Source organism: Lithobates pipiens, unplaced genomic scaffold, assembly GCF_037356315.1.
Source record: "Lithobates pipiens isolate NorthernLeopardFrog02 unplaced genomic scaffold, aLitPip1_a1.2 Scaffold_18, whole genome shotgun sequence".
In the NCBI taxonomy this organism is placed as follows: Eukaryota; Metazoa; Chordata; class Amphibia; order Anura; family Ranidae; genus Lithobates; species Lithobates pipiens.
In genome coordinates this window covers 615,922,354-615,944,806 of record NW_027507758.1, presented here as the reverse complement: position 1 = coordinate 615,944,806, position 22,453 = coordinate 615,922,354, and the positions used below count along the sequence as shown (strand labels likewise).

Below are 22,453 nucleotides of genomic sequence, written 5' to 3'. Positions count from 1 at the left end.
AAGGGATGTTTCCATCCCTTGTGACAGCAATAAAAGTGATCTTTTTTTTTTTAAAGTAACAATGTAAAAAAAAGAAATAAATAAAATAATACATTTTGTACCTGGGGTGTCTATAGTATGCCTGTGAAGGGGCGCATGTTTCCCGTGCTTAGAACTGTCCCTGCACAAAGTATCATTTCTACAGGAAAAAAAAAAGTCATTTAAAATCACTCGCGGCTATAATGAATTGTTGGCTCCCCGTAATACAGAGAACAGTCATTGAAAGTCATTGGATTAAAAAAAAAAAAAAAAAGTGTGGGGTTTCCCCAAATTCAATTACCAGGCCCTTCAGGTCTGGTATGGATATTAAGGGGAACTCCGCGTCAAATTTAAAAACAAAATGACGTGAGGTTCCCCCTAAATATCCATACCAGACCCTGTAGGTCTGATATGGATTTTAAGGGGAACTCCACGCCAATTTAAAAAAAAAAAAATGGTGTGGAGTTCCCCCTAAAAATCCATACCAGACCCTTTATCCGATCACACAACCTGGCAGGCCGCAGGAAAAGAGGTGGGTACGAGAGAGCGCCCCCCCCCCCCTTCCTGAACCGTACCAGGCTACATGCCCTCAACATTGGGAGGATGCTTTGGGGGTCTGTGACCCCTCAAAGCACCTTGTCCCCATGTTGATGAGGACAAGAGCCTCATCCCCACAACCCTGGCTGGTGGTTGTGGGAGTCTGCGGGTGGGGGGGCTTATAAGAATCTGGAAGCCCCCTTTAACAAGGGGACCCCCAGATCCCAGCCCCCCTGTTTGAAATGGTAAGGGGGTACAAAAGTACCCCTACCATTTCACAAAGAAAGTGTTCCAGATTCTGATAAGCCCCCGCCCGCAGACCCCCACAACCACTGGCCAGGGCTGTGGGGATGAGGCCCTTGTCCTCATTAACATGGGGACAAGGTGCTTTGAGGGGTCACAGACCCCCAAAGCATCCTCCCAATGTTGAGGGCATGTGGCCTGGTACGGTTCAGGGGGGGGGGGGCGTTCTCTCGCCCCCCCCCTTTTCCTGCGGCCTGCCAGGTTGCGTGCTCGGATAAAGGGTCTGGTATGGATTTTTATTTATAAATATTCCAAACAGCCCCTCCTAACCTCCACTCACCAGCTCTAGAAGCTTCTACATCCTTCTAGACCAGGAGGAGGCACCAAAAAAGGATGGGATAATGGTGGTACGCAGGGCGCGCTACACCAAATGTTAGGTGTGGCCATGATAGGGAAATTGCATATTTCATATTCCTTATTAAGGCTGGCATTACAGACATCTATTAAAGCCTCTAATATCCTGGTTAAAGAGGCCATATAAGGACATTACCTTAAACCAAAGAAATGTCATTGTTAACTGACCACATCATTGAAGGGTCATATTGTAAAGGAAGTTGGCTTGGGGGTTGCCAATTCCTTATACACAAGTCTAAATACCACTTACCAAGCTAGAATAAGCCAATTTTACACCAGAGCTTACAAACAATGCAAGCGTCTGAACCTGGCCGGCAATGTTGCATAAGAGCAAACGGGACTCCATGGCGGAAACAGCACCTTTAGTTAAGTATTCTTGTTAGAATGTCTTTATGCATATCTATCATTATTTTTAATAAATGTTATACTTTTAAGTATTTGTATCATCTCTCTTTGCATATATCGAACACAACCCCAAAAACGTGACAAAACAAGCCAAAATGTGCTAACCACGGAGGGACTCAAAAAGTTTAATAATACCTGAGCCTACTTTGCTCTGGGTCAAGAGTATATAACACAGAGTATAAAGGCCAAAAATAGTTAAAACACCCCCACCAAAAATTCCCCCCTCTCTGAATTGTACTCACTAGACCTAGGCATGGCATTGCTGGAGTGTCTCCACAGTCCACCATCTGCTGGCGAGTTCCCTCCACTCGCCCCCAGTGGTAGCTTCTGTACAGCTGCCAACTTTCAGAACATGTCATATCCCAGGATGCATTAAAAGGTGTCTGCCACCCCCTCACCCTTCCCCCACATTGTGAACTGGGCAGCTACTCCTCCTGGGTGCCCACTCACTTGTCCTGGCCCTGTACCCTAGTGTAGTGTTGACTTACCAGCTTAAGGCCAAGATGTAAACTGCAGGCCACCATCACAAAGAAGAGCAAGATGACAAATAATCCATAATATATATATATATGACATACTCCTGACCACTGCATCCTGCACACAGGCCTTGCGAAAACTTAAACCACAAAATGTACTCAGCCAATGAAAGTTAATGACCCTGTTTTTATTTTTCTACTGCTATCAATGGCCAATACGGTACAACACCTCAATCCAATGTCTTTGGTGATCTCTGATCTCCTTATGAACTGTTTCTTACATGAAGAAGATCAGCCATGGAGTATATCTGAGGTGTATATCAGGGTGTGCTTCTTCCTCACATGAGAGCTGTGATGCCCAGCAATATTCATATAGAAGACATTTCCCACACTCAATGCACTAATACACCTCAAGGGTTGTGTGGGATCCCTGATGTACAGGAAGACAGGACTTCAGTGAGGAACATTTCCCTCACTCAGGACATGAAAGTAGCTTCTCCCCCGTGTGTGATTTCTGATGTCTGTAAAGATTGGATTTGACTGCAAAACATTTGCCGCATTCAGGACAGGAGTACGGCGTCTCCCCCGTGTGAGACCTCTGATGTCTGTCAAGACTGGACTTCTGTGAAAAACATTTCCCGCACTCAGGACAGCTATACGGCTTTTCCCCTGTGTGTGACCTCTGATGTCTATCAAGACTGGACTTCTCTGAAAAACATTTGCCACAATCAGGACAGGAATACGGCTTTTCCCCCGTGTGAGATCTCTGATGTGTATAAAGATGTGACTTATTTAAAAAACATTTCCCGCACTCAGGACAGGAGTGCATCTTCTCTCCAGTGTGAGATCTCTGATGTATGTAAAGACTGGACCTGTCTGAAAAACATTTCCCACACTCAGGACAGGAATGCGGCTTCTCACCTGTGTGCAGTCTCTGATGTCTGTGATAAAAGGACTTGTCTGAAAAACATTTCCCGCACTCCGAACAGGAGTACGGTTTCTCCCCCGTGTGAAGCCTTTCATGTGTGACAAGATGTGATTTTAGTACAAAACATTTCCCACACTCAAGACAGGAATAGGGTTTCTCTCCAGTGTGAGACCTCTTATGCATGAAAAGATGGGACTTCACTGAAAAACATTTGCCGCACTCGAAACAGGAATATGGCTTCTCACCTGTGTGAAGCCTCTGATGTATTTGAAGATTGGACTTTTGTGAAAAACATTTTCCGCACTCAGGACAGGAATATGGTTTTTCCCCTGTGTGAGATCTTTTATGCACATTAAGATGAAATTTGGAATGGAATCCCTTCCCGCACTCAGTACAGGGAAACCTCTTCTCTGTTGGAAGGACGGCACCGCCCCTCACAGTCTGAGGTTCCTCAGGATAAGAGGAATACGATGGTCCATCTACACTGTGTGGTGCCGGATGGACATTTGAGGTAGTCGGGTTTTCTCCTGGACTATACTGTGTGATGTCCTCATCTTCTACTTTACAGTCTGGAGACAAAGTGAGACAATCCTCTGAGGTTTTCCTCATCTCCCGTCCATCTACTAAAATACAAATAAAAAGATTATTACTAGACATGAGCTGATTGGTTCCCCTAAACCAGGACTCCGCCCACATCAGGCAGCTTTGTCTCTGAGGATCTTACAATTCCCCCCTCAAGGTAACTAGTAAATGGGTCCTCTGATCTCCTACCAGATCATTTCTTTATTCATGGACCTTAGTCAGAGAGCAAGGAAACAACGAGAACTGTCTTTTATAGGAGTGACAGTGATGAGGGGATTATAGGACAAGTGTCCCCTCCCCCTCTATCCCTCATTGTCATCTTCCCAACACAAGAAGTCCTGCACTTCCTTATTTAGTCCATGATTTAGTCATGAATAACAGCGGGGCTGAGCCCCACCAGAGGTCAGAGAGTGAGGATGGGGGGAGAACAACCAAGATGAAGACTGGACTGATCCTGAAGACCATCATCATTGGGTTATGGACTCCTCCCTCATCATCACTTTCTGTTTAAGGTTGCAAAGTTTGAGGATGTTATCACATTATCAACATTTAAAAGTCTGTGCTCCAACCAAATTATAAGATATAAAATGTCCACCTAGTAGAAAATGAATACAAAAGAAGTAAGGCCTATGTAATGTACAACTTATTATATTGATTACAAATGTTAGGACTAAACAGTATCAGAATTATGTATTCTACAACATAGAGTGTATAGCCCAGGGGTCAGGACTATGTAATGTACAACATAGAATATAACATGCAGGGTCAGGACTCTGTAACATCAAACAAATGTACAGTATATAGTGCAGGGGCAAGGATTATGTAATGTACAATATAAATTATATAATGTAAGGGTCAGGACTCATAATATTGATAATCAGTGGTCATTTAAAGGTTTACATGAGACATGTTGCAGAGGTCCCACACCGCTGCCTCCCATCTCCTGAGACTGCACTCAGTGATTTGGTTCTGAGACTATACAGACATATCCCTACACCCGACACAGCCAGTAAACTACAGAGCAAGTAACCCTGGGAGAATTGCTCTGTCAGATATCTTACTAGACCCGGACATGAGGAAGAAGACCCCAGATACATGAACCAGGTGCCTAGGCTGAGCAATGAACGTGAAGAAAATTAACATTTCCCTGCCAGCTGAACCCCAGAATCTACTTAAATCAAGTCTAGATACATAAATTGTGTCTGCAGCACAGAGAAGTGAAGATTATCCAAGGGGAATACAGGACGGGCACACAGCTCAAGCAAGTGACCAGGGGATTACAGGCTGATATCACCCAGTCCCCACCCTACTCTGGACCAATCAGTGAGCAGTATGGGTGGAGGAATGTATTTAGTGTTAATGACCCACCTGTACTGATCTCTGTAGGAGTGTCCTCCTCTTTAAATGTCCTCATTATTCCATCCTCCGTAGACTGCTGATCTTCCCTCAAATACGTCTCTATCTCTGCTTTAACTTCCACTTTCATATCTATCAGATCTTCACGCTAAACCGCGAAAATGATAGAAAATAACATCTGTAAAATATAAGCTTTAATATTGTGATATCACATAAAAAAATCCACACTTTGCCATCACGTCTCCATGTTCTAGATGCTTCATCCCACCAACCTTGTAATGGTGAGGGATGATGTGATCTTCCTGTGTGGAATCCCTGAAATACAGAGGACGGGGACATCTCTCTGGTGGGTTCCTGGTATTAGGAGGCTCCATCATATCCTCGTGTCCTTCTGAAAACTCCTCCATCACTCCATACTCTTCATCCTCCTCTTTATACTCTTCTTTGATAACAATATTATATTCCTCGAGATTCCCACTCTGATTATTACATAAAACATTTATTGTATCAAACAAGCTTGCGTATAAATCATAACTACCAATGATTAGTATGCATCTACCTGATGATGGTGAGGGATGGTGTGACCTTCCTGTGTGGAATGTCGGGAATACAGAGGACGGGGACATCTCTCTGGTGGGTTCCCATTACTGGATCCATCTGTAGGAAACACACACACTGACGATAAAGGAAATTTGAAAATGATGTATAAAACTGTTTTTTTTTTGTACGATTGTATTGCACTCATTGTGCACATGACACAAATAATATTTTCATTACATGTTGTATTCTTTTAAGTCCTGATTAGAGTTTGTCCTGCCTATGTTACTCCCCTTGTAACCATAAAAGTACAATTGTAATATTAATGGGATACCTACGTAATCATGTGTATAAAAAGCTTCAATGATGGCAAATAAACAGAATAGTTATTTGGAAAGATGCCGAGTGTATCTTTTGTGTCTGTTCCCTAATGCAGTAATTTGGAACCATTAATCAGTATGAGGACTGGAGTTGCCCATCTATAAAATTTCAAGATCAGTTGGCGAGCCAGCCAGGAGGGGATTTACAGGTGACCCTGAGAATCCAAAAACAAGGAGGCTGAGACTATCTGGGAATTTTTGATAATCAGTCGGCTGAGGTAAGCCCTTTGTTTACAATTGAGTTATCAGACTTACTTGATCGGTAAGGCATTTTTGGGACAAAGGGCACCTATTTTACTCCCCTTAACTGAACTGTATTGATGTCAGGGCTGGGCTCCTGCCATTTACTAGCAGCTCTTTTCTTTCAGTACACAGAGGCTGCCCAGCTGTTAATTAACCACTTGCCGACCAGCCGCTGGAGTTGTACTGCAGCAGAATGGCACAGCTGGGCGAGACGACATTATGTAACGTCGCTTCGCCCTGTGGCCACTAGGGGCGCGCACGCCCCGCTGCTCGCCCCCGAAGCCAATGTGAGCGCCCAGCAGTCACGATCACAAAAAAAAAAATGCCATAAGACTATTCGCCATTTTGTAGATGCTATAACTTTTGCGCAAACCAATTAATATACGCTTATTGCGATTTTTTTTTACCAAAAATACGTAGAAGTATACATATCAGCCTAAACTGAGGAAAAAAAATAGTTATTTTTTTTAAATATTTTTGGGGGATATCCATTATAGCAAAAAGTAAAAAATATTGCTTTTTTTTTTTCAAAATTTACACTCTTTTTTTGTTTATAGCACAAAAAATAAAAACCGCAGAGGTGATCAAATACCACCAAAAGAAAGCTCTATTTGTGGGAAAAAAATTATGTCAATTTTTTTTTGGTATAACGTCGCCACGGCCACACAATTGACAGTTAAATTGATGCAGTGCTGAATCGCAGAAAGTGCTCTGGTCAGGAAGGGAGTAAAATCTTCTGGGGCTGAAGCGGTTAATTACCAGCCAGTTGTTGTTTCCACAGTGACTCACCTGGTCACCATTACCTGCCTCATTGGTGCAGCCTACAGCCAGCCCCTTTTGGCTATTTAATCACTTCAGCCCCGGAAGCTTTACCCCCCTTCACGACCAAGCCATTTTTTTTTCCATACGGCACTGCGTTATTTTAACTGACAAATGCGCGGTTGTGCAACACTGTACACAAATAAAATTCTCCCACAAATAGAGTTTTCTTTTGGTGGTATTTAATCATCTAGGGTTTTTATTTTTTGCGCTATAAACAATAAAAACGCTGACCAACCATTTTGAAATAAAAAACAAAAACATTATTTTTTACTTTCTGCTATACAACACATCCAATAAAAAAAACGAATTTCTTCTTCAGTCTAGCCCAATATGTATTCTTCTACATATTTTTGGTAAAAAAAATCCCAGTAAGCATATATTGCTTGGTTTGCGCAAAAGTTGTAACATCTACAAACTATGGGATATTTTAATTTATTTTTATATATTTTTTCTAGTAATGGCGGCGATCAGTGACTTATAGCGGGATTACGACTTGGCGTCCGATTTGTCCGTTGCAAAGTTACACTTTTTTTGGGGACCAGTGACACTAATACAGTGATCAGTGCTACATAATATGCACTGTAATGGTGCGTACACATGCTCGGAATTTCGGCCAGCAAAAGACCGATGAAAGCTTTTCTTCGGAAAATGCGACCGTGTGTATGTTCCATCGGAATTTTGCTGGCCGAATTTCCGCCAGCAAAAGATTGAGATCAAGTTCACTCTTTCCAACAGAAAAATTTTTGATCGTGTGTATGAAATTCCTATGCGCAAAAACTCATGCCCAGATTATTGGCTACTGGCTATTGAACTTCCTTTTTCTAGTCCCGTTGTACGTCACCGTGTTCTTGACGGTCGGAATTTGGTGTGAGCGTGTGTATGCAAGACAGCTTGAGTGAAATCCTGTCAGAATTCCGTCGGGAAAACCATCAGAGCTTTTTCCGACCAAAATTCTGATCGTGTGTATGCGGCATAACTGTACCAATGACGCTGGTTGGGAAGGGATTAACATCAGGGGCAATCAAAGGGTTAAATGTGTCCCTAGGGGGTGCATTCTAATTGTGTGTGTGTGTGGGGGGGGGGGGGTGCTTGTACTGCGAGAAAACAGATCTGTGTTCCTGCTTAGATCTCTGTCTGCTCCTGTCACAGAACAGCGGTCTGCCTTGTTTACCTAGGCAGACCGCCGTTTTGTCTGCCTCGGGAATGATCGGTGGGTCCCAGCTGACATCTGGCTCCCGCTGCGATTGGTCCGCAGGGCTGCCCTGCCACAATACATATACACGCGGGGGCCCAGAAGCGCTAAAACAGCTTTGCTCATTCCCTCCGTATCATTGCATGGTCTATGATCTCCAGTGCGTACCTGCCTGTGTTCCTGTGTATGACTTGGCCTGACTTCTCTTCTAATTCCTGCTCCTGACAACACTGACTTCTGGTTTCCTGACCCCAGCCCATCTGATTACCCGCTCTGGTTTCCAAACCCTGGCTTCTGTTTTTGACTATGTTCCTGAACTGTGACAATTAATTGGTGGTTATATGTTATGTCATCGCTGTCTACTGTCCATCCGATCGTTAGATAAGAAAAGGAAGACTAGTACTAATAACAGGATATATGAAGAACACATCTGATGAAATAGTAGTTTATAGGCAAGAGGGTATAGGCACAAGTAGAAAGGAGAAAAAAAAAAGGTTCGCCCGTCATTATGGGCATTAAATTAAGTAAGTTAATGAATGGTAAGAGATCCTCAGAAATTGCCCAGCGCAAGAGGAGCGCTACAAAATATTTGAACCAAAGGTGCAGTTCCGCCTATACTGAGCCCCTAGATAATTCTCAACCAGGGTTCCTCCAGAGATGGCTAGAGGTTCCTTGAGCTATGGCTGATTTACCTTCTGTTTGATGGTGCCTACATACTTCTGAGCCTATGCCACTTGGAGGAGCCAGTGGTATTACACCAATGATCTTTATAGCTCTCTGTAAGAGGTCCATTCTTGCCGTCACAGTAAAAAAAGGGCATTCTTTTCACTAACCACCAAAGTAAGGGGCATTGTTCCAACTGACCCCCAATGAATGGGTTTATTAGGGGTTTCCCGAGACCTGAAAATTATTTTAAGGGTTCCCCTGGGGTAAAAAGGTTGAGAAAGGCTGCCCTAGATAGATGGTAAGTGGACAGGGATCCACAATGGGTAACAGTGTTACCAAGTCCACAGGGACTAAGAATCATGCAGATTAAACAGCTAAGAAACAGCTATTTAAGCAGAATTTTTCCTGGATGGCCAGAAGTTTGGCAAGTGGTAAATGCTACTGCAAATGCCTCAGCAAAAAGTGTTATCACAGAGTCCCAGAAGCTAGAGAGAGTAACAGAGGAGCTAATTTTATGGGAAAGTTCTTACAAGAAGTTTTGATGTTTTATTTTACACCTGCTACGGTCCACAACGTAGTGGAAAAAGTGTAGTGACTAAAGGGATGTCAGAAACAAGAAATGTATCACCTGAAGGTTTTCTTATATTTTATTAAGCCCCTAAGGGGATATTGGACCCTCTCCCTATGAGATTTGGTATGGGAGTGTATTGATCACTTGCTTATATTTGTCCCGAAGCTGAAGTGCTCCACTCGGACCTCACAGGGAACGTTGCTCATCTTTAAAAGGTCTTTGACAAACAAATTTTATGTGTTTTCTCCCCAATTCCAGATCCTAACCGTTTGGAAGCATCTCATAAACTAAAGCCAGGTGACTTGTGGATTGTTAAGAGACATTTATATATAAGGAAATGCTTGGAGATACAATACAGCATCTATTTCATGTACAGTTTACAAAACCTAAAGGAAAAGTCACCTGGATCCACAACAGACACTGCAAAAAATGACTAATTTAAATAAATGTATTTGATTTGTTTTCCTCTTGGAATCACAGTCTGGGATACTATTTCTTCAAATGCCAACCCCCCCACCCCAAAATAAACAATCTGCAATACAAAAGGCATAATGAGCTAGTATGCGCCGCATACTAGCTCATTATGAAATACTTAGAACGATGCCCTGGATCGGCACTGGCTCACCGCTTACACAGCCGATTTGAGGGTTCCTGGGCTCTGGCGCTGTGATTGGCCAGAGCCATGATTACGTCACTCCCGTGCATGCGCGCAGGTGCCGCCGGCCACGGCACAAGCAGACTGTTCCTTCAGTGTGCATGCGCCGACGACTCGGAGGCACCATATATAGCAAATATCTCCTAAATGGTACAAGTTTAGAAGATATTTACAGTACCTGTAGGCAAGCCTATAATAAGGCTTTCCTATAGGTACAACTTCTCCAGGGGGTTTTACAAACTCTTTAAATCGCAAAGGATAGAAATATACATATATATTTAATGTGATTTGAAAAGCAGTTCAGCCATGTTGAAGTCTTATTGTCTTTTATGTTTTCCATTTTATGTAGAATTGTCTGTGTTTACCAATGCTGATAAGTCAGCACGTCCGCAATTTACAAGTTACAAGGCCATACTGGCCACAGGAGTGTACAGCCACTTACTCTGTGAATATTTCTTAATGATCATTTGTTTCTATGTAAGTTTTAATCACAATAAAATGTTATTTGTAATAATGTAGCTGCTCTCAGCCATTATATTCTCCCCAATGGAGTTTGCCTCCTTGGCCGGGACTACCTTCACTTAAGCATGTGGAGTTTCAAGGTTAATAGTGATCAAAATGTAAAATGTTGATCAAAAGAGGGGAAATTGCAAAGGAAATTTGTAAATTCTGTATAGAACCGTATTCTATTTTTGTATAGTTTGCCTATGTATTGCACACTACACTCATTGTGCAAACAGCACTAATAAGGTTTCCATTACATGTTGATTACCTTCGAGTCCTGATTAGAATTTGGCCTGCCTATGTTACGCCCCTTGTTACCATGAAAGTACAATTGTAATATTAATGTGATACCTAAGTAATCATGTGTATAGAAAAACTTCAGTTGCACCCTATAAAACAGAACAGTTATTTGGAAAGACGCTGAGTGTATCTTTTGTGTCTGTTCCCTATGGCAGTAGTTATTAATTTGGAACCACTAATTAAGAAGAGGATAGGAGTTGCCCGTCTATAACATTTCCAGAACACTGACTGAATACATTGTTTCTATGTGTTTATCATATGATGGGGGATCTAGGTGGACCCTCCGTACTGCTCTCTCCTTTACAATAAAGTCTCCTCTTACCCGGTGATGTGAGGGGCGGCTGGTTCTCCATCATGACGTCCTTGTAGAGATCCTTGTGTCCTTCTAAATACTCCCACTCCTCCATGGAGAAATAGACAGTGACATCCTGACACCTTATAGGAACCTGACACACACAATGATACAGTCACCATCCAGACACATCCCTTGTCTGTTACTAGATAATGTCCCAGAATTCCCAGCACCGCTCACCTCTCCTGTCAGCAGCCCAGTGATCTTGCTGGGGACTTCTGGAATCTTCTTTTTTGGTTCTGTATTCTATCAGGAGTTGGAGGCAATTTGATGGTCATATAATCGCCAGACTTCACAAATCTCAAAAATCTATATACAGTATATATAGTAAAATCAAATGACATTCCTTTTATCCTCCTCACCTCTCTGGTCAGGTCTGTGTTTTATTAATAGTGAAAGGAGTGATGACATGTGACCTCCCAGAATCCTCCTCAACTCTCTGTTTAGGTCTCCATTATATTAAAGTCACTTCAGGCTGAGGTATAATTTACCCACACAGAGCCCCCTACTACATAGGTTAAAGAGTAAGTAAACCCTGATGGGTTTTACTTCCTCTTTGTTTCCCTGCAAAGGTAAAGCATAATGGGCTACTATGCATCGCATAGTAGTCCATTATGTGACACTTACGTGCAGGAGAAGCCCACGATGTCCCCGTCTTCCTCGCTAGCAGCGAGCGTCCATTCTTCACCCCTCTTCCTTCTGGGGCCGCAAACTCCGGCTCTGTGACTAGCCGGAGTCGCACGGGAGCCACCAGTCCCGGCATGACCCGAGCTAGAAATGGCACAGCGTGCCCCAACTCCGTTGCATGCACAGAAGAAATCGCTGTACGGCGATTTTGCAAATATCTCCTAGACCGTGTAGGTCTGGGAGATATTTCAAGCATCTACAGGTATGCCTTAATCTAGGCTTACCTGTAGGTTAAAGTGGTCTGTAAGGGTTTACAACCACTTTAGAGGTCACAGGCTTTCTGACATCATTACATACAAAACAGGCCCACATCCTAAGAGCATTGGAAAATGAGAGAAATTAGCCGGATGGAAGGACATTGGGAGGAGGAGCTGTGAGGTCAGTGTGATGTCATTTGAAACTTACAAACATACAATTTCAAACCCCCCTAAATAAACCCCCCTATTAATAAGCATCGTATAATCCATTAGTATAGACTGATGAGGTGAGAAGGTCATTGGTGGGAAAGGAGACACATCTCCAAAATAAAGAGAATGTTCTGACCCCATAAGCGAGGAAATGTTCTTAATCTATTTTTCCACACTATATATGGGTGTATCATCATCTGCTGGAGATAAAAGACATCACAGTGACTATGGAGGAAGAGGACGGACATGACGGGGGGGGGGGGGGGGGGGGGGTTACTGGGTGTAAATAGAAAATAAGATCTTATCACCTCCTCTGCTGCCACTTCCAGCAATGTCTCCTTTCTACTTCCTCCTGACTCACCTCTAACCTGGAACTTCCTATTTATACCTGACATCACTTCCTGTCTTCCATAGAGACTTCCTGTCTGGGTAGAAGTGAGATTACCCCCTTGTGGAGCTCAGAGGATCTGCAGCCTTGAGAGACATCTCATCGTGCGAACACAGACCTTGAGCTGTGTTTATATACTGTATATCCTTATATATGAGGTCATCTGCACTCCCACTAAGGGGGATAGAATATATATTACTGTTTAGTGCAGCCTTTCTCTACAAAGGTTCCTTGAGAAAAGAACAATTTCTGTCTCTCAGTAACAACTGGCATCAATGATCTGTAAAAGGGGCAGTCTACCCACTGATGGCGATGTAAGAGGGCCCTTCTTCCACTGGTCACCAATGTAAGGGACCACTACATTGACCTCTGAAATAAGGCAGTCTATAATATTCTGGGGAGTTTGGATAAACAGCTAGCTGATCTCAGAGCCACTGAATTCCAAGACCGATATTAGGTCCTAATGGGTCTTAACAATCCTGGGAAAACTACAAGCCAGTTTTTCCCCCTTACCAGACTACCCCGGAATGCCTCATAATGCCTGAGTAATCCAACTGGTTCTTGTCATCCCCCTTAAAGAGATCAACCCAAACACCTGGGATGTACCCATCCAAGACCCATCCTTAGCATCCTGAACACGTCCTACTCTACGCAGAGGTGTCTGAGGTAGTATGGGACACTCTTTAGTTCACCGTAAGAGGGGATCAGCATTATGGTTTTGTTTTCCAGGCCTCATGAAGGTCAGTGGGGCATTGTCTGACACTATATGAAACTTTCTGCCATGGAGAAAATAGCACATTTGATGGCCAGGCACTCTTGCTCCACTACGGCGTAATTTCCCTCTGGAGCCTTCAACTTCCCAACTTCAGAGTCCTGTTGGACTTTGGAGCCAACACCCTGAGCAGATAAATGTGATCTTTATGTACAGTATGTGATTTCTGTGGATGAGTTAGCATCTTAAGGGGTTCTGTTCACTTCAGCATTCATACTATTGATGTTTTTATTATTCCTTTTCATGTTTTTTAACATGACCAACCTGTTGTTAGGTCGAGTACAATAAATTCTGGATTTTATATAAAATGTATTGTCTGTAAATTCACCTAAAAAATCCCAGATACTTTTTTGCCACCCCTAGGAACAGATGTGCATTCTCTATACATATATGGTGTGGTGAGTGACAGTTCCAAGTAAACCCTTGGCATTATATTTTTTTCCCAGTAAAAACACAATTGGGCTTGACCATTCACTCTGTGATTCCTCAATGATATTGGGTTCCCTCATTTTCCAAACTTCTTCTGATACAGCTTTCCTGTGTGCCTCAAGAATGCGATAAGGTTTTTCTAAGGCCTTCACATTAGGCTGCATGATCACGTTGTGCTCAGTTACACCGGTAACGCCTTGCAGTCCTGAAAAAAATCTCCCTATAATTTTGCAAAAACACTTTTACCTGTTGAATCTGGAGTTTGGACAGGTTGGTGGCAATTGGGACTAATCCACTAGTACAGGGAGCTCTGATTCACCTCAGCCAGGGTGTCTACCTGCTCCTGATCTTTCCATGGGTTTCATAGATTCACATGGTCAGTTTCATAAGGCTTCTGCTTCCCAAGTGTGTTTAGCTTACCATACCAACCTTTTCTACCACCTCATATCACCCCTGCCACTTAGATACAAAATTATTCTCCATGGTGGGTATAGGCACAGCGACCCAGTCCCGAACTTGGAGCTGTATGAGCATGGTGGACAGATCTTACAATTTTATCTGTGCTTCTTGGGCCCTTTCTAAATGGCTCCTTTACTAGAGACACCACCTTAGCAATTCATTCCCTCACTTGGGTGATATGCTCCACCATTGTCTTATGTGGAGAAGATTTGCTTGCCCACGTTTTTTAACCAGGTCAAGCAACCAACTCAAACGGTGAAAACTGGTATATAGTTGAAGTACATCTCTCATGGTAAACATCAGTGGTGGGCAGTGAGCAGTCCCAATCTTTTCCATCTTTTTGTACAACCCTCTTGAAGTACGCAATTGTTTAATCTGGACCAACTTGCACAGGTCTGCCATCACCTTCAACAGGAGCCTTGATCCATCAGGATTCTTTTGGGAACCCAGTTCTTGAGAACATGTTAAATAGCTCTTTAGCAATCTCGATAACTTGTACCACCAGGATTTATTGGTGCCCCCGAGCCGATTTCACTGAGGGGACCACCAGAGCTATCCCTGCATAGTAGGCAGAGGCACCAGGGGATTCCTAAAATGTAACACTAGAGCAGTTAGTTGACCAATGGTACATGAACCACAATCTCTTTTCACTTTAGCAATGACCCCCAGCTGGGTAAAACTGGTCTAATATCTGTGCCTCTGTTTTTTAGGTTGTAGCTGACCTCCCATTGATTGTGTCACTGTGAGCCAAGTCCAGTTTGATATGTCTAAAAGACTTGGGGGACCAGTAACTAGTGGACCACTTCACCCCAGACTTCTGTGTCTCCATATGACTGATCACTATTGATCACAATGTGGTGAAACCTGTTTTCAGCCTCAGGCACTTGTGATACCCTATTAATCCATTAGAATTTTCTCTGGCATTTTTCTTACAAATGCACACCTTAACACTTCCACCTCAGGAAGCACCGAACTAGAAGAACTTTCCCCTTCATCCTCCTGGGACATAGCCTGTAGTAGGGAAGTTTCCTCTACACCCCCCCCCCCCCCCCATCCATGGCCTGCATAGGGTGAGATTCCCTCCTTGGTCTGTCTACCACCTACCACAGGTACATCATCAGCATTCTCTAAAGTCACAAATAATAAACAAAAGGAAGGGGGCGCCACCTTCTAAGTTTAGCCTTTAGTAGTGAAAAAATTGCAGCTGGATCAGGCTCAGCTGGACTCAGCGAGTCACGCCTGCATGCTGACAAAAGAGGGCGTGGCTATGCATTTCGGAGCTATACATTTCGGCTATGCGTGGCTATGCATTTCGGAGCAAAAAATCTTTATCTTGGCTTGACAAAGAGGTGTGTATTGGCCCAAAATGTGCAGCCACGTCTCCGCTACGTCAACATGCTGACCTCACCAGCTGAGTCCAGCCAAGCCTGATCTGGAAGTCTCCAGCCACCCTTTCTACAGCTTGCATTTCAGCACAGCTACGAGACTGAAACTTCTTATCCAGCAGTATCCGGGCATACACGGACCATCTCCCTAATAAACTCTGCAATTCCCGGCTGCTTTCTGGACTATCTCTACATGAAGGACTGTGAAATATGCATGTCCATAACCTGCTACAGTGAGTGCATACATGTTTTTTATGACTTATATTAGCTAATAAAAGATACACTTAGATGGTGGTGCCCTCTACCTTTTGTTTATTATCTGTGTATTAGCGCTAACTCAGGAGTGGGTTATTGAGAAGCTGAAACCATCATTCGATGTCCTCTGCTAAACGCACTGGCACTAGTGTCTCAATTGACCACTTTGAGGGTCTTATGTATATGGAGCCCAGTTACCGCATTATGGACAAGGGTCACCATACTTCTTTTTGTATCAATGAGTTTTTATTAAGTTTTTCAAAGACAAACAGAACATAACACAATACAATACAGAAAGGAAAATTGGGGTGGGTATCTGGACTCAGGACATACAGCCAGTAGATATGTAAAATATATAGTACAGACAAGTAAAGTACTTATCGTTCAGTTAGCAAAAATCAAAGCAAAAATTATTGTATCAACCATACTTCTTATATCCAGCAGTGCCTGGGCACGAAGTTGGTTCACCCAATGTCACATTCAAACTGCCCCTCAGTCAGATGCACATACCCTCTAGGCCTAGAAGGGCACCCTCTGTGTACCTCTGTACTCCATGATTTCCTGCCAAGGGGTAAACTGAACCTAGATATGACCCCATGAGTGACAATACCAGCACAGCACATTCTCATTTCTTCATGCTAGAGCAAAACTCTGGGACCCTGGGGTGGTTGTTCCTTGTTCCCAGGGATGATGGCTTTGGTGTCCATGCTGACAGGGGCCCTTGGGACTTGGCAGGTCCAAATAGATCCTCCACCATCATGTAATGCTCCACTATTTCCACCAGTCGGTCCATTGTCTGAGGCTCTCAAATGCTGAAACTCAGTTGGTAGCCTTCCACAATGACCAATTCTACAATCTGTGGTCCCGTTATCCCATTACTTCTCCAGCTGCAACCATTTCATGACTAGTTCTAACAGGTCATGCATTTGGGACTGTGGTGACAGGCCGACACTATACTTCCAGCAATACATCCAGTGTACGCAGACAGCAACAGTCATCCAAGGTGGACAAAGATCTCTCCCTTCAGTTTAGCACAATCTCTGGTGTCGGCTGCTGGTAGGTCAAATTAGGCCTTCTGCAGTTCCACTCCAATAAGAATGGAACAATGAGGCTGGCCCACTGGTCCTGAGGTCAACCCTTTCTCAGCTATGCAGTTAAATGTAGCTAGGAATACTTCCACATCATACTGTAGTGGGGTGTGATATTTTGCAAGTAGTGGCTGCCCCTCACACACACTAGGTTGTTAGGGGAGACAATCACCTTCACCTTCCATTCTGCTGAAGTGGCCACCAAGGTCTACTTAGCCTCCAGCTGTGCTGCCGGAGTCTGCTAAGTCTGTATCAACAGAGAAAAAGGCTCCTCATGGAAGCAGTTGGGTGCCATGTGGGCCTGCTCCTTTTGGGTCTAAATTCCCCTCTTGGCAGAGGTTGGCTTCCTCAGAGACCTGAACAGACTTCTTATGACATTCTCCATGCCTCCTTCAGAGGATTGCAGTGCCTGTGAGGGACAAATTTTACCGCAAAAACGCAGATATTTTGTGAACCATTTGGGGAAGCGTTCCACAAAGTAATAGCACAGCAATCGGGAACAATCCGCACGTTTTGGTATATTACTGTCTCTGTAGTGTAAAAGCTGTGGGAGGAGTTAGGGTGGTAAATTTGGCTATAATAATAATAATGTGAGATAACAGTAAGTGCTCTTGCTATGCAAGAACACTTAATTATTATGCTTGTTATTTTTATTTTTTTGGTGCAAGTTACCACAGCACCATTATCCCATAGTTTTTAAGCTCAAAGATACAACTATGTTGGTGTCCCTTGTTAATTTTACATTGTATTTTTTAAAATGTAACTGCCTACTCCCAAATGGTCATTTGAAGTAAAACACATAGCCAAGTATTATTCTACACAGTTTTTTGTATTGTGCATTAAAAAAAGAAAACAAATAAAATTAGACATGCTATCTGCCAATAGAACTTAACCAAAAAGTGCATTCTATGCATCCAAAAATCTAGAAAATATACCAAATCAAATCATTATTATTCAACCAAAAAATAAAATAAAAGCCTCATGCATGTGTCCTGCTTCCTAATATAGGGGGTCAACAATGCCAAGAATTGATGAAAGCAGGGTTCCGTCATCCGGAGATAATTCCAAAAATCATCTGGATTATTCTCCTGGAGCTCCCGCAGCAAAGGCATATGACATAATTAGTCACAATTTAATAAAGCAACTAATTTTTGGTCCAAGAAATCCTCCTCCTCCTGTTCCTGGACTAGACTTGGGTCAAAGCAATAACTCCAAGGCCAATAATAAATAACACATTATCTCCTCCAATTCCGCAACATGTCTGGTTAACGAACGGGCGCTCAGAAACTAACTGAAAAGCACAAAATGAAAACGCGAATAGAAAAGCGCAACTCAACACTCACCAAACTTCTACTAACACGAAATTAGCAGAAGGAGCCCATAGGGTGGAGCGAAAGAGCTGCACAGCCACGTAGTATGTCACTACGTTTGCGTTTGTTGGCTGACAGTTTCTTGCCGTTTGTAGTTCCTGGCCAACGCCCTTCGGACAAAAGTCAGAGGTTTTGTCTGTGGAAAATCTGATCGTGTGTACGAGGATTTAGACAATTTGTTAGTGGATATTTGACTACTAAAGGATATTATTGTTAGGTAATTTATCATTGGAGTATGATAGCACTGGGAATATATATTTTTGCTTTATCTTAAGCGATATGTTGCTTCCAGCTGCTGGGGGTTATTTTATCTGTGTATATAACACTTTAGAATATATATATATATATATATATATATATATATATATATATATATATATATAAATTGACGATGGATGGACAGATGAATGCTTGTCCAAAAAAAAAAAAAATAGACTTCTAAATGGATACAAAAGCTTACACCACAAAATGTACTTAGCCAATGAAAGGTAATGACTCAATTTTTATTTTTCTACAGCTATCAATGGCCAACACGGTACAACACTTCATCCATGTCTTTGGTGATCTCTGATCTCCTTATGAACTGTTACTTACATGATGAAGATCAGCCATGGAGTATATCTGAGGTGTATATCAGGGTGTGCTTCTTCCCCACATGAGAGCTGTGATGTCCAGCAACATTCATATAGAAGACATTTCCCGCACTAATACACCTTGAGGGTTGTGTGGGATCTCTGATGTACAGGAAGACAGGACTTCACTGAGGAACAATTCACTCAGAACAGGAAAGTGGCTTCTTCCCCGCGTGAGATCTCTGATGGGTGTAAAGATTAGACTTCTGTGAAAAACATTTCCCACATTCAGGACAGGAATACGGCTTCTCACCTGTGTGTAATCTGTTATGCGTGTAAAGATGTGACTTCTGAGAAAAACATTTCCCACACTCAGAACAGGAATACAGCTTCTCGCCTGTGTGCAGTCTCTGATGTCTGTGATAAAAGGACTTGTCTGAAAAACATTTTCCGCACTCAGAACAGGAGTACGGCTTTTCCCCTGTGTGAAGTCTTTGATGTGTGACAAGATGCGATTTATTTACAAAACATTTCCCGCACTCAGGACAGGAATACGGCTTCTCTCCTGTGTGAGACCTCTTATGTATGTAAAGATGGGACTGATCTGAAAAACATTTCCCGCACTCAGGACAGGAATATGGCTTCTCACCTGTGTGAAGCCTATGATGAATTTCAAGATTGGACTTTTGTGAAAAACATTTTCCGCACTCAGGACAGGAATACGGTTTTTCCCCCGTGTGAGATCTTTTATGCACATTAAGATTGGATATAAAACGGAAACACTTCCCACACTCGGTACAGGAAAACCTCTTATCGGTTGGAAGGACGACCCCGTCCCTCACAGTCTGAGGTTCCTCAGGATAAGAGGAATACGATGGTCCATCTACACTGTGTGGTGCCGGATGGACATTTGAGGTAGTCGGGTTTTCTCCTGGACTATACTGTGTGATGTCCTCATCTTCTACTTTACAGTCTGGAGACAAAGTGAGACAATCCTCTGAGGTTTTCCTCATCTCCCGTCCATCTACTAAAATAGAAATAAAAAGATTATTACTAGACATGAGCTGATTGGTTCCCCTAAACCAGGACTCCGCCCACATCAGGCAGCTTTGTCTCTGAGGATATTACAATTCCCCCCTCAAGGTAACTAGTAAATGGGTCCTCTGATCTCCTACCAGATCATTTCTTTATTCATGGACCTTAGTCAGAGAGTGAGGAAACAACGAGAACTGTCTTTTATAGGAGTGACAGTGATGAGGGGATTATAGGACGAGTGTCCCCTCCCCCTCTATCACTCATTGCCATCTTCCCAACACAAGAAGTCCTGCACTTCCTTATTTAGTCCATGATTTAGTCATGAATAACAGCGGGGCTGAGCCCCACCAGAGGTCAGAGAGTGAGGATGGGGGAGAACAACCAAGATGAAGACTGGACTGATCCTGAAGACCACCATCATTGGGTTATTTACTCCCCCCTCATTATCACTTTCTGTTTAAGGTTCCAAAGTCTTAGGATGTTATCACATTATTATCAACAAGTCTGTGCTCCAATCAAATCCTCAAATATAAAATGTCTAGCTGGTGGAAAATGGGTGCAAAAGAAGTAATGTACAACTTATTATTTTATTGGACACAAAATGTAGGACTAAACAGTAACAGAATTCTGTAATGTACAACACAGAGTATATAATGCAGGGGTCAGGATTATGTATGTACAACATAGAGAATATAGTGCAGGGGTCGGGGCTATGTAATGTGCAATATAAATTAAATAGTGTAAGGGTCAGGACTCACAATATTGGTATTCAGTAATCAGTGGAAGATTAAATGTTTACATGAGACAAGTTGCAGAGGGTCCCACACCGCTGCCTCCCATCTCCTGAGACTGCACTCAGTGACTTGATTCTGAGACTATACAGACATATCCCTCCACCCGGCAAACATCGGAGCAAGTAACCAAGTAATTTCTCTGTCAGAGATCTTGCTAAAGCCAGGAATGGAGAAGAAGACCCAAGGCCGAGGTGACTAGGTTGTCAATGAAAATCAACATTTGCTTCCAGCGAAACCCCAGAATCTACATAAATCCAGTCTAGATACATACATTGGGTCGGCAGCACAGAGAAGGAAGATTATCAGAGGGAAATACAGGAATGTGGGATGGTGAACACAGCTCAGGAGAGTGCTCCTATTACAGGCTGATATCAACCGATTCTTGCCCTACTCTGGACCAATCAGTGAGTGGAATGAGTATAATAACGTATTAGTGTGAACCCACCTGTGCTGATCTCTGTAGGAGTGTCCTCCTCTATAAATGTCCTCGTTATTCCATCCTCCTCCTTAGACTGCTGATCATCCCTCACATACCTCTCTTCTTCTTCTGCTTTAACCTCAACTTTTATATCTATGAGATCTTCACCCTAAACCAAACAAATAAAAGGGGGCCATCTGTAAAACATAAGCTTTAACCACTTGCTTACAGGGCACTTAAACACCTTCCTGCCCAGACCAATTTTCAGCTTTCGGTGCTCTCACAATTTGAATGACAATTACTCAGTCATGCAACACTGTACCCAAATGAATTTTTTGTCCTTTTTTTCCCACAAATAGAGCTTTCTTTTGGTGGTATTTGATCACCTCTGGGGTTTTTATTTTTTGCGCTATAAATGAAAAAAGACCGAAAATTTTGAAAAAAAACGCATATTTCTTTGTTTCTGTGACAGAATTATGCAAATTATTAATTTTTCTTCATAAATTTTGGTCACAATTTATACTGCTACATGTCTTTGGTAAAAATAACCCAAATTAGTGGATATTATTTGGTCTTTGTGAAAGTTAGAGAGTCTACAAGCTGTGGTGCGAATCGCACAAAATTGATCACATCTGATGTACTGGTGGCCTATCTCGCTTCTTGTGACCCGAACAAGTCAGGAAAGTACAAATACCCCCCAAATGACCCCTTTTTGGAAAGTAGACATTCTAAGGTATTTAGTAAGAGGTATAGTGAGCTTTTTGATGTTGTCATTTTTTTCCCACAATTCTTTGCAAAATTAAGATTTTTCATTTTTTTTTTTTTCTCCACAAAATTGTCATTGTAATAGGTTATTTCTCTCACGTGGCATGTGTATACCACAAATGACACCCCCCAAAAAATTCTGCTACTCCTCCTGAGTATTACAATACCACATGTGTGGGACTTTTTCACAGCCTGGCCACATAGAGAGGCCCAACATGCAGGTAGCGCCATCATGTGTTCTAGGAACATAAGTTACACATCTAACTTGTTGACTATTTATTACACTTTTGAAGCACCAGGACAATGACACGTGACACTGATGACAGATGGCACTGATACGTGGCAATGATGACAGGTGGCACTGATGACAGATGGCACTAATATGTGGCACTGATGACAGATGGCACTAATATGTGGCACTGATGACGCGTGGCACTTATACGTGGCA

The 22,453-nt window shown here is 42.8% G+C and overlaps 2 protein-coding genes across 2 annotated transcripts in view; both read right to left on the bottom strand.

Annotated features, from left to right (window-relative positions):
* The window catches only part of LOC143989275 (uncharacterized), a 56,823-nt gene that overhangs the window by 27,703 nt on the left and 6,667 nt on the right, over positions 1–22,453 (bottom strand). Inside the window, exons 5-8 of the mRNA XM_077489350.1 lie at positions 5,519–5,616; positions 5,232–5,438; positions 4,972–5,107; positions 2,588–3,644 (exon numbers count right to left, since the gene is read on the bottom strand). Of these exons, the coding sequence (XP_077345476.1) occupies positions 2,588–3,644; positions 4,972–5,107; positions 5,232–5,438; positions 5,519–5,616 (1,498 nt within the window). The remainder of the gene's footprint in view (positions 1–2,587; positions 3,645–4,971; positions 5,108–5,231; positions 5,439–5,518; positions 5,617–22,453) is intronic.
* LOC143989271 (uncharacterized) lies at positions 18,906–21,261 on the bottom strand. Its single transcript, XM_077489347.1, has one exon. The coding sequence runs from the start codon at positions 20,091–20,093 to the stop codon at positions 19,194–19,196; it is 900 nt and encodes a 299-aa protein (XP_077345473.1). The 5' UTR covers positions 20,094–21,261; the 3' UTR covers positions 18,906–19,193.

Coding starts and splice junctions, on each gene's coding strand:
- LOC143989271 (XM_077489347.1), bottom strand. CDS start 20,093: ATGTGGGCGGAGTCCTGGTTTAGGGGAACCAATCAGCTCATGTCTAGT.